This window comes from Alligator mississippiensis, chromosome 9 (genome assembly GCF_030867095.1).
Source record: "Alligator mississippiensis isolate rAllMis1 chromosome 9, rAllMis1, whole genome shotgun sequence".
Classification (NCBI taxonomy): Eukaryota; Metazoa; Chordata; order Crocodylia; family Alligatoridae; genus Alligator; species Alligator mississippiensis.
In genome coordinates this window covers 36044495-36057441 of record NC_081832.1, presented here as the reverse complement: position 1 = coordinate 36057441, position 12947 = coordinate 36044495, and the positions used below count along the sequence as shown (strand labels likewise).

Below are 12947 nucleotides of genomic sequence, written 5' to 3'. Positions count from 1 at the left end.
GCTTCTGGGAGTGGCTGCGGCCGCACGCTTGCTCTGCAGGATCGCCTGTGGGGGAACTCCCCCCTCTCCCCCCTTCCCCCTCCCCCCCCCCCGGTTGGCAGGATCAGCCGCAGGGGGTGGGGTGGGAGGGCACATGCCCCCCTGACTAAGGTGGCACCAGTCGCCCATGCCACTTGCAACAAATTTTGAGAAATTTCTTTGCCAGTATATTTTTATTCTTCAAATTCAGTCTCTTTCAGACAAGTCTGACTGTAAGGACTCCCTCTATGTCCAGCTTGCTTTAAAAAAATTAGGAATACAATAAAGCAGCCCTTGAGTTTCAGTGAAAAAAATTTACAAATATATGAATTCATAGCATCTAATGAAGTAGGCTGTAGCCTATGAAAGCTCATGTCTCTCTGAATAAGTTAGTCTAAAAGGTGTTACCTTGTCCTGCCTTCAATTTCATGACAACAAACTTTAAGCCTTCTTTTGGTGGAAGGTGGAGCACCACTTTTTAATTATGAAAAACTTTGAAGGAGAATCCTTAGAAACAGCGTTTCTATGTGCTGGTGGACTGGTCAGTCATTTCTAGGTATGGAGGATAGAGTAAACTTAGATGTTTAGAGTTGAGTCCATGGTTTTAAGAAGTAGGTGTTAATCCCACAAAAATATTGGCTCTCACCTGGAATGTACATGTGCAAGAGATCTTTAAGGAATTACATCACAAACAGCTGAAGGGAGATAATCATCTTATCTGCAAAAAGGAATAGGCAAGCAAGCTTTCCTGGCAGGCAAATTTACTGAGCTATCAAATCATCTGAGGAAAAATTAGAATATTTTAAAAATAGTTGGGTTTGGCCAGTAGTTCCAAGAGTCGTTTGACAAATAGATTAAATGAGGACAGAGAGAGGGGCATGCACCTCTTTAAACCTGGCACTCAGTTCTTCAGATTGCTGTATGCAGAAACATACAGCTGAGGTCTCTAGGCATTTTTTGTCTAGAGGAGTGGGGGTTCTGTGGGAGCAATTTCAGGAGGTAATCTCTTTCCTCCCCATTTTTCTTTAAGGAAGGTGGTATTTCATATGACTTAACTTTTGTATACTTTATTCTCAGATGAAGTTATTTCTTCAGAAGATGTTGGGGCAAGTATCTTCAATGGGCAGAAGAAGGTGTTATATTATGCTGATGCCCTGACAGAAATAGCTGTTGTTGTCCCATCACCAATGGAGCCCTTAAGTAAGATCACTCTGCGTGTAAACTGTGCATTTTTCAAACCATATTTCATATTTATAAATCACTACTTAAATGCAGAATTGGTTAACAGATCACTTGAAACATTTTACAGTAACACCCAGAGGCCTCCTTCAGTAGTGGATTCCCAAATACAGACTCTTGATTAAAAAATGTAATGGGAAAAAGATTATCATGTCATCAGACTATCATGTCATCATCTGCAAACTACTTGTTACAAAACGGGTGGCTTGCATTTATTTAAAAAATAAATGGAATTTATTCTGTTCTCCTTAGTGTGATAAAGTCTAAACCATAATGGGTGCCCAAATTTGCACAGTAGTGATACTGTTTGCTAAGCTTTTCTCCGAGTACACAAGAATCACCCTGAGTACTGTGACTGTAATTCACAAGTATGGCCCTCTGCTGAGCTAGTGAGTTCAAAACAGCTCCATTAACAATAGATTGTTTTTCCTCCTTGACTCTTGTGTCTCAGACATGCATAGAAAAATATATGTTTAATAATAATAATATGATAAAATAATTATTGTTTATCAAGTGTTTTGCACTAAAGTGCAGCAGAGTTGCTTTTTGGATCGAAGGATTATGCACTGCTGGATATGTCCCCTTCTCTTCCCTTTCCATCCTTGAAAACTTCTTCTCAACTCTTTTTGGGCCAGGCTTCAGCAGCTTTTCTTCCACAACTACCTGAGAAAGGTAGTTAGCTATGTTAGTCTAAAGTTAGTCTGATGCTGATGATGTGAGCTCAGATTTAGATTTAGTTAGTCTATACAGTGCATCTCTCTCCTGCCTCCATCAGATCTTTCATCCAGTCCATTATTTCCACCCCACTAGAGCATTTGTATTCTCTCTGCCATTCCAAATTTTAATTGCTGCTTCATTTAATGCTTCTTTTGAATCTTTTCACATGCCATGCCAACAATTTCTGCCCCCTCTATCCAGCTGTTTGCCTGCTGCTCCTAGTATCCAGTGAAATCTCAGTCGAGATTACTCCTTATAAGTGAGTTCAGAAATAAGGAAATGATATATTTGAAAAGTGAAATATCAAACTGCATAAGAAACATGAAATCAAACAGGACATCATTAAAATTTGACCCCTCTACCTAACAGATTTAATTATTCTTGGTTTCTAGGGCATCCAATCTCACTGGCAGGACATTCTCTGTGGGGGGACCCTAGTTTATGAAGCTTTTCACTTGCATCCTAGATAGTCAAATTTCTTGACTTTTAGGGCTTACTGAAAAGCTTGTTTTTGGATTTATATAAAATATCTATATAAACGCTTCTTATGTTTGATTTAAATCTAAATAAATAGTGTTTCTTTCAGTGACATAATTCCCATATATATTACAATTATGGTTGATTGGATCTGCAATAGCTGGAAGGGATCTCTAGTCATACTAAAGGAGCAAAAGGCAACAAAAACACTACTGTTTCTAGTTAAGTTTCACCAAGTGAATGCTGACTGAGTATCTGCTGTTGACAAAACCATTTTACTGGAATCAGACCTGAGACTGTCTGGGGCTGGTGCTCAGTCACCCAAGCTTCATGATCATGTATGGGGCAACCCTGAGCCTGGGACAAAGCTACCCCCCCACCCCACCCCCCCTCCATCTGCAGCTCCATAATGGTGCAGTTAGGGCATGGGGAATTTTATGTCCCATCCCAAATATCACCTGTCCTGCCATGCATGTCTGGAATGGCAGTATATACAACTTCTGGAGTGGAGCATAACATTTCTCAGATCCCAGATGCCATTATTTTAATGCCTGTCAGGGGCCTCTGGTAACCTATTACTTAGTGATCCTTGTTTCTTTTGGTTCATCTGTGGAATCTGTTGGGGTTGATAGGAAAGCTTGAACTATCTAAAAGGCAAATGTTTTTTAAAATGAGCTTTTAAAAATCTTGCTTATCACTTTTCTATGCACTTTGTTGCATTTGTAATGCTTTCCCCCGAGACCCACTTTTAGCTGTGTGCTTTGAGTAAGCATGAGTATATTTAACTTGAAAATCATATGTGCAATGATAGCTTGGCCTTTTTAGGCAGGGCAAAAAGACTCCTCATTTGTCTTCATTTCACTTATAGCTGATTCTTTGGAAAGCAGTGTCTCTGACCAAGAGAATGATTCTAACATGGATCTAATGCCTGGGATACTAAAGCAGCCATCTTTGACACTTGAACTTTTTCCCAATCATGCAGACCATCTCAGTTCCTCACAGCGGGTAAGGCAACATGTATGATTTTCTCCTCTCATTTGCTGCAAAGGACTTTTTTGCATACACTGTTTTTACAGATAGTACAGAGAAATTATTGTAGGTATTTTATAGCAATGATATTTCTGATCCAGTTTCTCAGTAGTGGAACCTCACATCCATAGGTTTATTGATCATTGAGAGTAGGTTCTGCTTTTGTTGATGGTCATACTTTACTGTAAGGGATTGCAGATTTATACTATTAATGCACTTAGATTAAATGGTCTATTTAACTGTGCGTTCTATACACTTGAAATGTCTCCAATAAAATCAGTCTGCCATAAAATGAATGGGACTCTAATCCATGTTTTAAAAATTCATGAAGAACAGACTTATTAAAATTGCAACACTTTTACACCTATTGTTTTTAACATCACATATTTTTCACCACCTACATGTGGAGTTCAGCGTTTGGTGTCAAGATATAACAGCTAAAATCACAAGCAGGGAGGTGCTCAATATGGTGACAAATTGAGAAAGAGAGCACAGAACCACATGCTGAAGTCATCACAGATAGAGGATTTTTAATGACACATTCCTATATGAAGCACAAGCCTAAAATCTAAACTTCCTGATATGCTGTCTTAAAGTTTCATATAAAAAGCTCCAGTCAATTTTAAGGTATATTTTGCATTAGCCTATAAATATATGACTTAATTAATTGCAGTTGCCAAGCAAATTTTTGACAGGTAGAAATTTGTGACTTATGTTCACCTAGTATGCATGCATCTGGAGCCACATATCAGTCTGGCAAACATGGAACCTACTGCTTAGTAGGTGTCAGTGCTTGCATGTCATCCCACATTGCATGAGGTATAGAATTGCAAATTGAGCCTAAGAGGCAGTTGCAGTTGTGACTGGAATACCTCCATTTCAATGCTTAAAATGACATAGCATTCTGTCTAGTGCATCCCATCACCCTTAGGAAACTGACATTTGTCCTCTGGGGGAACATGCGGGAATGCTGCTTCATAGTGAGAGCTATTGAAGTCTTGAAGTCTAGAAGAAGATGCAGTTTGGGCTTGTCCTCTAGAATTTGGTCACTTCACTAGGCCAGGGCAATATGGGGAGGAGCACATCCCTTCTAATAAGAGATGCTAGTTATTTCTGGACAGTAATGGACTATGACATATGCTGCATGTTCATTTTAAGGAGCCATACAAACGAGACACAAAGATATTTCACATATATGTGTTTGTGGCTGGTTTGTATGGCACCTTAAGCTGAACGTGTGGCATGTGTGTGTAACATGTTTGTGGCTTGTTTATAATTTTATGGCATTGAAAGTGCCACTTGCTGCATTCAATAGTGATATTTAACACATGACATAAATGTAACGCCTTCCAGGGCCTTAGATATCTAACTTATTGGTTCCCTGTACCTATTCTCCCAGACTCAGTGTGCTTACTTTATGAGAATCCCCGAGGTGACAAGTTTTGAGGCATTGAAGCATCCATTAAATGAGAGGGGAAAAAATCTTGGCTAAGATAGAATTTAGATAGAAACTATAAGAGAACATTATACTATTAAAATGAAAATGTTAGCGTTAGACAATTGAAAATTGATCAAGCTGCTTTTGACTGAGAATGTGACCAAAAGAGCAAAAAAGTTTTTAAAAAATGTTCTTTCATATGCGCATGATACATGCACCTCTTTCTCTCGCTTTCCTCAAATTCCAGAAATCGCAAACAGGTTGTACTTGGAAACTCCCAAAATAGAATAGAAAGCTATTCTCTTCTGGTCATACACTACATATGTCAACTTTGAACTGCAGTGGACCCTTTTAAGGAGAATGCGGATTGTTAAAGTTGGCTTTATAAAGCCTAGATCCTGTAATCTGAGATTATAAATAAAGATAAATTGAGGTCAGTAGAGCTTCATATGGATACAGTGGTCCACCTGCACAGACCATATAGCAGGGACTTTTTTTAATTAGTCATAATTTTAATTGGGAAGAAATTTTTGAAAGACCACAATCAAGGACAGTCTAACTCTGGCAATATTTCTCCTCTGTTCTGCGGTCCAAAATATGGTTTAATAAGCTTGCTGCTCCATTGTTGTATTTTTCAGTAGCAAATGCTTCTGAGCAATATTATCTCAAAGTTGCATATCCTGCCTGCCACACTGGTTTTCAACACTTCTCTAATGCTACTTTTTAAAAGTAACAGGATAAAAGCAGAGTGTATAAAGTTATGTGATTCATCCTAATCAGCATGAGAAAAGAGATTTTTTCCATAGTTGCATCCTTACTTCTGTAGGCAACACTTTCAAATGAATGGCACAACAAAATGAGGCAGGCTTGTGCAACTGCATTAGAGGGTGATGGTTCTGGTATCAGTAGTTGGTAAGATTAAAATATACAGTTAGAAGATTATATTATTCTTAGCTACAAGCAAAGGGTAATTAAAAATGGATCTAAGTCAGTATGGCAGAAGGTTTCAAGTAGAGTTCCAAAGAGATCTATCCTGTATGCTAGAACCATATTCACAGATGACACAAAACTAGGAAGAATCACAAAAATGTTGGACAAGAAGGATGTTGTTCTAAGAAAAAGGATTGCTAGGAAGAGATGGGATCCACCTGACGAAGAGAGGGAAGAGCATCTTCGCAGACAGGCTTTCTAATCTAGGGAGGAGGGCTTTAAACTAGGTTTGGTGGGGAATGAAGACTGAAGCCCTGAAGTAAGCAGGTGACCTGGAGGAAGTCCAAGTAGAAGGGTGCAACAAGGGAGGCCTTCTCATTCTTCTTGAGAAAACTAACATTGCCATTCTCTCAGGTGTCTGTACACAAATGCACATAGCCTGGAAAACAAGCAGAAGGAATTAGAAGTCCTTGCACAGTCATGGAACTATCTTGTGATTGGAATAACAGAGACTTGGTGGCATAGCTCACATGACTAGATCACTGTCATGGATGGGTATAAACTGTTCAGAAAAGAGGATAAGTTTCTCTTTATGTAAAAGAGCTATGTGGTTGCTTATAGCTCCAGTATGAAACCTGGGCATAGGCCTGTTGAAAGTCTTTTGGTTAGGGTCAGAGGGGAGAGCAGCAGGAATGATTGTCATGGTGGGTGTCTGCTATAGGCCACCAGACCAGAAGGTTGAGGTAGATGAGGCTTTCTTCAGACAGCTAACAGAAGTTTCCTGATCACAGGCCCTGGTTCTCATGGGGGACTTCAACCACCCTGACATCTGCTGGGAGGGCAATACAGCAGTGCACAGGCAACCCAGTAAGTTATTGGAGATGTTGGGAATGACTTCCAGGTGCCATCCAGGAGAGCTGGCTATACTGAGGCTGGAGAAATGAACCATCCCATACACAGGAAGAGTAGCAAGTATGGCAGAAGATCAGCTTGGCTTAGCAGGGAACTCTTCAGTGAGCTAAAACACAAAAAGGAAGCTTACAAGAAGTGGAAATTTGGACAAACAACTAGGGAGGAGTATAACTGTGTTGCCTGTGCATGCAGGGATAAAATCAAGAAGGCCAAAGTGTAATTGGAGTTGCAGCTAGCAAGGGACATGAAGGGTAACAAGAAGTTTCTACAAGTATGTCAGCAACAAGAGGAAGGTCAGGGAAATTGTGGGTCCCTTGCCTCCCCCATTGAGTAACCCAGTGGCAAGTGATGTGGAAAAAGCTGAACTGCTCAATGCATTTTTCACCTCAGTCTTCACAGGCAGTCAGATCCCAGACTACTACACCTGGCTGCACAGTTTGGGGAGGAGGCAAGCAGGCAACAGGGGTGAAAGAACAGGTTAGGGACTATTTAGAAAAGCTGGATGTGTACAAGTCTGCGGGGCCAGCCGTGATACTGAGGTGGTTGGTTGAAGTGATTACAGAGCCATTGGCCCTTATCTCTGAACACTCATGGCAGTTAGGAGAGGTTCCAGATGATTGGAAATCGGCAAATATAGTGCTTATCTTTAAGAAAGGGAAGAAGGAAGATCCAGGGTGGGGACAGACTACAGATGAATCGGCATCACCTTAGTTCCTGGAAAAATCATGCAGCAGGTCCTCAAGGACTCCATTTCTAAGCACTGGAAAGAGAAGAACGTTATCAGGAACAGTCAGCATGGATTCACTAAGGGCAAGTCAGGCCTGACCAAACTGATTGCCTTCTGTGATGAGATGACTGGCTCTGTGGAAGGGGGAAGAGTAGTGGACGTGATATACCTTGGCTTTACCAAGTTTTTTGATATGGTTGCACAAGCAAGCTAAGGTAGTACAGGTTGGATGAACGAACTGTAAGATGGATAGAAAACTGGCTAGATCGTCAGGTTCAAAGGGTAGTAATCAATGGCTCAATGTCAAGTTGGCAGCTGGTATCAAGTGGAGTGCCCCGGGGGTTGGTCCTGGGGCTAATTTTGTTCAATATCTTCATCAGTGATTTGGAAGATGGGAATGGAGTACACCCTTAGCAGGTTTGTAGATGACACAACGCTGGGGAGAGTAGTAGGTACACTGGAGGGTAGGGCTAGGATTCAGAGAGTTCTAGATAAATTGGAAGATTGGATCAAAATTTAATCTTGTCCTTATTGAAACTCATAAGTTGAGGACAGTGACCACCAATCAATTGAATCACCATATGGTGTAGGGTGGGTAAAATAACTAGTAGGGTAGAAGTGCTTGACTTTAGGAAGGCTAACTTCAGTGTGCTTAGAAGTCTAGTCAATGATGCACTGCAGGATAAGAGATGGGAGTCCAGGAAGGGTAGTCGTTTCTAAAGGAAGTGATCCTTTGGGTGCAGAGGGAGACTATCCCAGTACAAAGGAAAAGGGGGAAAGGAGCCAAAAAACTTCCTTAGCTAAACGGGGAAATCCAGGGGAGCCTAAGGGCAAAAAAGAAGGCATATAGGCTGTGGGAGCAGGGGGAAGCTACCAAAGAGGAGTATACCTACTTGACCTGCACTTGCAGGGAGGCAGTTAGAAAAGCCAAAGCAACTACAGAGCTGAGACTGGCAACACAAATTAAAAACAGCAAAAACTTGGGGGTTTTTTGGGGTTATTTTGTTTTTTAAAGGTATATAGGGAGTAAAAGGAAGGCACAGGGCAGCATAGGACCCCTGCTAAACAAGAAGGAGCAATTAGTGAGAGACAGGGGGGACAAGGCTGAGCTCTTCAATGAGTTTTTTGCCTCGGTGTTCCTGAACAGGGCTCAAGATAAGTCTCCTAATAAGATCTTAGATGGGCATCAGAGGGACACCAGCCCACCAACTGTCTACACTGACTTGGTGCAGAATCACTTGGATGGACTGGATGTGTTCAAGTCAGCAGGCCTGGATGAGCTGCATCCGAGAGTACTGAAGGAATTGGCCGGTGTCACAGCAGAACCACTGGCACGGCTGTTTTTGAGCACTCGTGGCACTTGGGTCAGGTCCCAGAGGACTGGAAAAAGGCCAATGTGGTTTCTATTTTCAAGAAGGGGAGGAAGGAGGATCCGAGTAGTTATAGTGCAGTCAGTCTCATCGCCATCCTTGGAAAGGTCTTTGAAAAGATTATGAAGGATCATATTTGTGGGAGTCCAGTGAGAAAAATAATGCAGCAGGGCAACCAGCATGGATCTCTGTAGCAGGTATATCATGCCTGACCAATCTGATTTCATTTTATGACAGGGTCACAAAATGCTTAGATGCAGGAGTAGAGGTGGATGTAGTTTTCTTGAATTTTAGCAAGGCCTTCGATACAGTATCTCAGCCCATTCTCATCAATAAATTAAGAGGCTGTGATATAGATGTTTACATGTTCCAATGGGTAGCAAATTGGCTTAGCAGTTGCACCCAGAGAGTGGTAGTAGATGGGTCATTATTGACCTGGAAGGATGTGGGTAGTGGGGTCCCGCAGCATTCAGTCCTTGGACCTATACTGTTCAATATCTTCATCAGTGACCTAGATGTGGGTGTGAAGTGTACTCTGGCCAAGTTTGCGGATGATACTAAATTGTGGGGTGAAGTGCGCACTCCATAGTATCATAGTACTTAGGGTCAGAAGGGACCTAAATAGATCACTAGGTCCAACCCCAGATAATCAGGTCTGACCTCTGGAGGGTAGTGAATGATTGCAGGCAGACCTGGACTTAGACATGTGGGCAGTACACAATAGGATACATTACAACAAGGACAAGTGCAGAATGCTGCATCTAGGGTGCAGAAATATCCAGCACACCTACTGGTTAGAAAGTGACCCTCTCAGCAGCACAGAAGCAGAAAGGGATCTGAGTCATAGTGGACTCCAAGATGAATATGAGTCAGCAAAGAAATCATCTGCAAAGCTAACCTCGCTGTATCATGCATCAGCAGATGCATGATAAATAGAACCAAGGAAGTGATACTTCCTCTCTGTGGCATCGGTCAGGCCACAATTGGAGTACTACATCCAGTTTTGGGTGCTGTACTTCAAGAAGGATGTTGATAGACTTGAGAAAGTCCAGAGGAGGGCCACTCGTATGGTTAAGAGCTTACAGGACAAGCCCTATGAGGAGAGACTGACCTGGACCTCTTCAGTCCCCACAAGAGAAGGCTGAGAGGTGATCTTGTGGCCGCCTACAAAGTCATTAGGGGGACGCAGCAAGGGATCGGAGATGCTCTGTTCACCAGAGCACATCTTGGGGTAACAAGGAACAATGGTCACAAACTGACAGAGAGCAGATTTAGGCTAGATATCAGGAAAAACTTCTTCATGGTAAGGGTGGGCAAAATTTGGAATGGGCTTCCAAGGGAGGTGGTGCTGTCCCCTACCTTGGGGGTCTTTAAGAGAAGGCTGGATAAGCATTTGGCTCAGGTCATCTGACCCCAGCACTCTTTCCTGCCTAGGCAGGGGGTCAGACTCAATGATATGTTGAGGTCCCTTTCAACCCTCGCATCTATGAATCTAAGTGCAAAGTCCTATACTTAGGATGTAACAATCCTAAGTACAGGCTGGGGACTGAGTAGTAGCCGCAGCTCTGCAGAAAAGGATCTGGGGGTTACAGTAGACAGTAAGCCAAATATGAGCCAACAGTGTGCCCTTGTTGCAAAGAAGGCCAACGGCATACTAGGCTGCATTAGTAGGAATATTGTCAGGAGATTGAGGGAAGTGATTCTTCCCCTCTATTCAGCATTGGCAAGGCCACATCTGAAGTACTGTGTCTAGTTTTGGGCCTCCCATTACAGAAAGGATGTGGACAAATTGGAAAGTCCAGCAGAAGGCAATAAAAATGGTTAGGGGTTAGGGCAACATAACTTATAAGAAAAGGCTGAGGAAACTGGGCTTATTTAGTCTGTGGAAGAGAAGACTGAGGGGGGATTTAATAATAGCCTTCCACTACCCAATGGGTGGTTCCTGAGAGGGTGGAGCTAGACTGTTCTCAGTGGTGGCAGATGGCAGAACAAAGAGCAAAGATCAAGTTAGAGCAAAGGAAGTTTAGGTTAGATATCAGGAAAAACCTTCTCATGAGAGAGGTGGTAGAGCACCGGAACAGAGAAGTTGTGGAGTTCCTATCCTTGGAGGTTTTTAAAGAGCTGGGTGGACAAAGCTTTGGCTGGGATGATATAGATGGAGATGATCCTGCTTTGAGCAGGTGGTTGGACTAGATGTTCTCCTGAGGGCCCTTCCAGCCCTAATTTTCTGTGATTCTATGATTCTAAGAATGTCAAGCTTCTTCTGAATTGCAGACTGGAAAGCTGGGCTGGAGCTAACAGGATGAAGGTCAGTGCGGACAAATGCAAGTTACTACACCTTGGGAAGAAAATTGAAAGACAGATAAAAAATAGGTGACATATGGCTGGATGGCAACACTGTGTAGAAGAATCTGCAAATCTTGCTAGATCACAAACTCAATATGAGTCTGCAGTGTAATGTAGCAGCACAAAGGGTAGATATGGTTTTGGGATGCATCAATGCAAAGATTAGGTGCAGGCTGGGCTGGGCTGCGCTCTGGGAGGCTAGCACCAGCCACCCACCACCCAGCCACAGTCTGGCTCTGCCCACCATATAGAGCACAGTGGAGTCGAGGCTTTGGGTGGGCTGCAGCCACCCTAAAATTCCCCATAGCCTCTGCCGTTGGCCCCTCCTCCATCCAGGCACACGTGCTCACCACCATGCCCTGCTGCTGCTTGCCCAACTGGAGCGAAGCTGCGGCTTGTCCGGCAGGTATAGGAAGGCTGGGTGAGCAGCAGGAGAGCATAGCATCCACTCCCAGTGCCTTCCGCCGCCCATCCAGAGCGCCTGGCTTAGCCCACCCTGCACAGATCCAGGGGTACACACCCGCTCTGATGACCTGGACCGGCGGTGCACAGTTGCGGGATCCCCCCTCCCCGACTCCTGCATTCCCCACCCCGGCTAGGCAGCTTGTCCCAGCCCAATCCCTCCCCCCTCTGCCCACTACAACAGACTTAACAGCTGGAGGCAGCTGTGTGCAGTGTGGTGAGGACTGCTGCCTGTTTAGTCTGTGGCGGAATCTTCAAATCCAAATCAGCTGAATCAAATTGGGACAGTGATTTGAATCACTGGATTGAATCTCTGTCCCTCCGAATTGGGCGAATCGAAGTCCGAAGCGAATACTTATGGGTTGCACAGGCCTAGTTTATACCGATGTATATTTTATGTAATTGTGACAAGTTCAGGCCTCGGGCAGCTGCGTCACCTCCTGGTGGGTACATAATTCCTCCCCTGGCTCTATCTGTGGAGGACCCTCACTTTCTCACTCATCCTTGATGTTACTTTAGTAGGAAGAAGACTGCCCGAGTCTTAGAGCAAGCCTGCCATTGTTCTTGTGTTGGGGTTCAGCCGTCTCAGCTTCCGCCCTTTTTCTCTTTGTGGGCCCTCTAGCTCTGGTCCACTGACTGAACCGAGTTTTGGGGTTCCCAGCTTCCTGCCTGGCCTTTCAGGGCTTTTGTCTCTGCCCCCTCTGGCCTCAGTCTTCACCCTTCTTGGGTCACTTCCAGGCTCCCTGGCTTCCAAGCTCTGCCCTTCTTAGGCTCCCATGCCCTCTGGCCCTGAACTCTGCCCTGCTTTGGGATCACCCCTCTCGGGCACTCTGTCATGCTTCCCCCTCTTAGGTGTGCTTTGGGATCACCTGTCTTGGGCATGCTCAATGTGCCCTCTCTAGGCACTGTGGGATTGCCCCTCTTGGGCATTTCTGATTTGCCCTGTCTAGGCACTATAGGATTGCCCATTTTGGGACTTCCCCTGGGACCTCCAAATAACCCCCCTCACAGTTCCCCCCCCAAACCACTGGCTTTTCCATCAGTATCTAGTCTCCCTCTGGGTACCAGACCCTCCTGGTCCCCACCTCCAGGCACCAGACAAAACTGCAGGTATCTAGTCCCTGCTGGGCACTGGACCAAACTGAAATCAAAACAAGAAGCCCTTCTGGCTATAAAACTACGACCCTAACCCTGGGTCTTAATCAGCTGCTAACCCTCAGCTTCCCTAGCTGTCTCCAAGCCTAGCCCACTCCCCATCTGGCTTACAGCCATAGGCACCTCT

General features: G+C 43.9%; 1 protein-coding gene across 10 annotated transcripts in view; it reads left to right on the top strand.

Moving 5' to 3' along the window:
- RALGAPB (Ral GTPase activating protein non-catalytic subunit beta) overlaps positions 1–12947 on the top strand; it is a 233060-nt gene that overhangs the window by 173228 nt on the left and 46885 nt on the right. For all 10 annotated transcript variants that reach the window (XM_059733294.1, XM_059733297.1, XM_059733290.1 and 7 more), the window contains 2 exons: positions 1096–1218; positions 3320–3456. In XM_059733294.1, coding sequence (XP_059589277.1) covers positions 1096–1218; positions 3320–3456 — 260 coding nt within the window. The remainder of the gene's footprint in view (positions 1–1095; positions 1219–3319; positions 3457–12947) is intronic.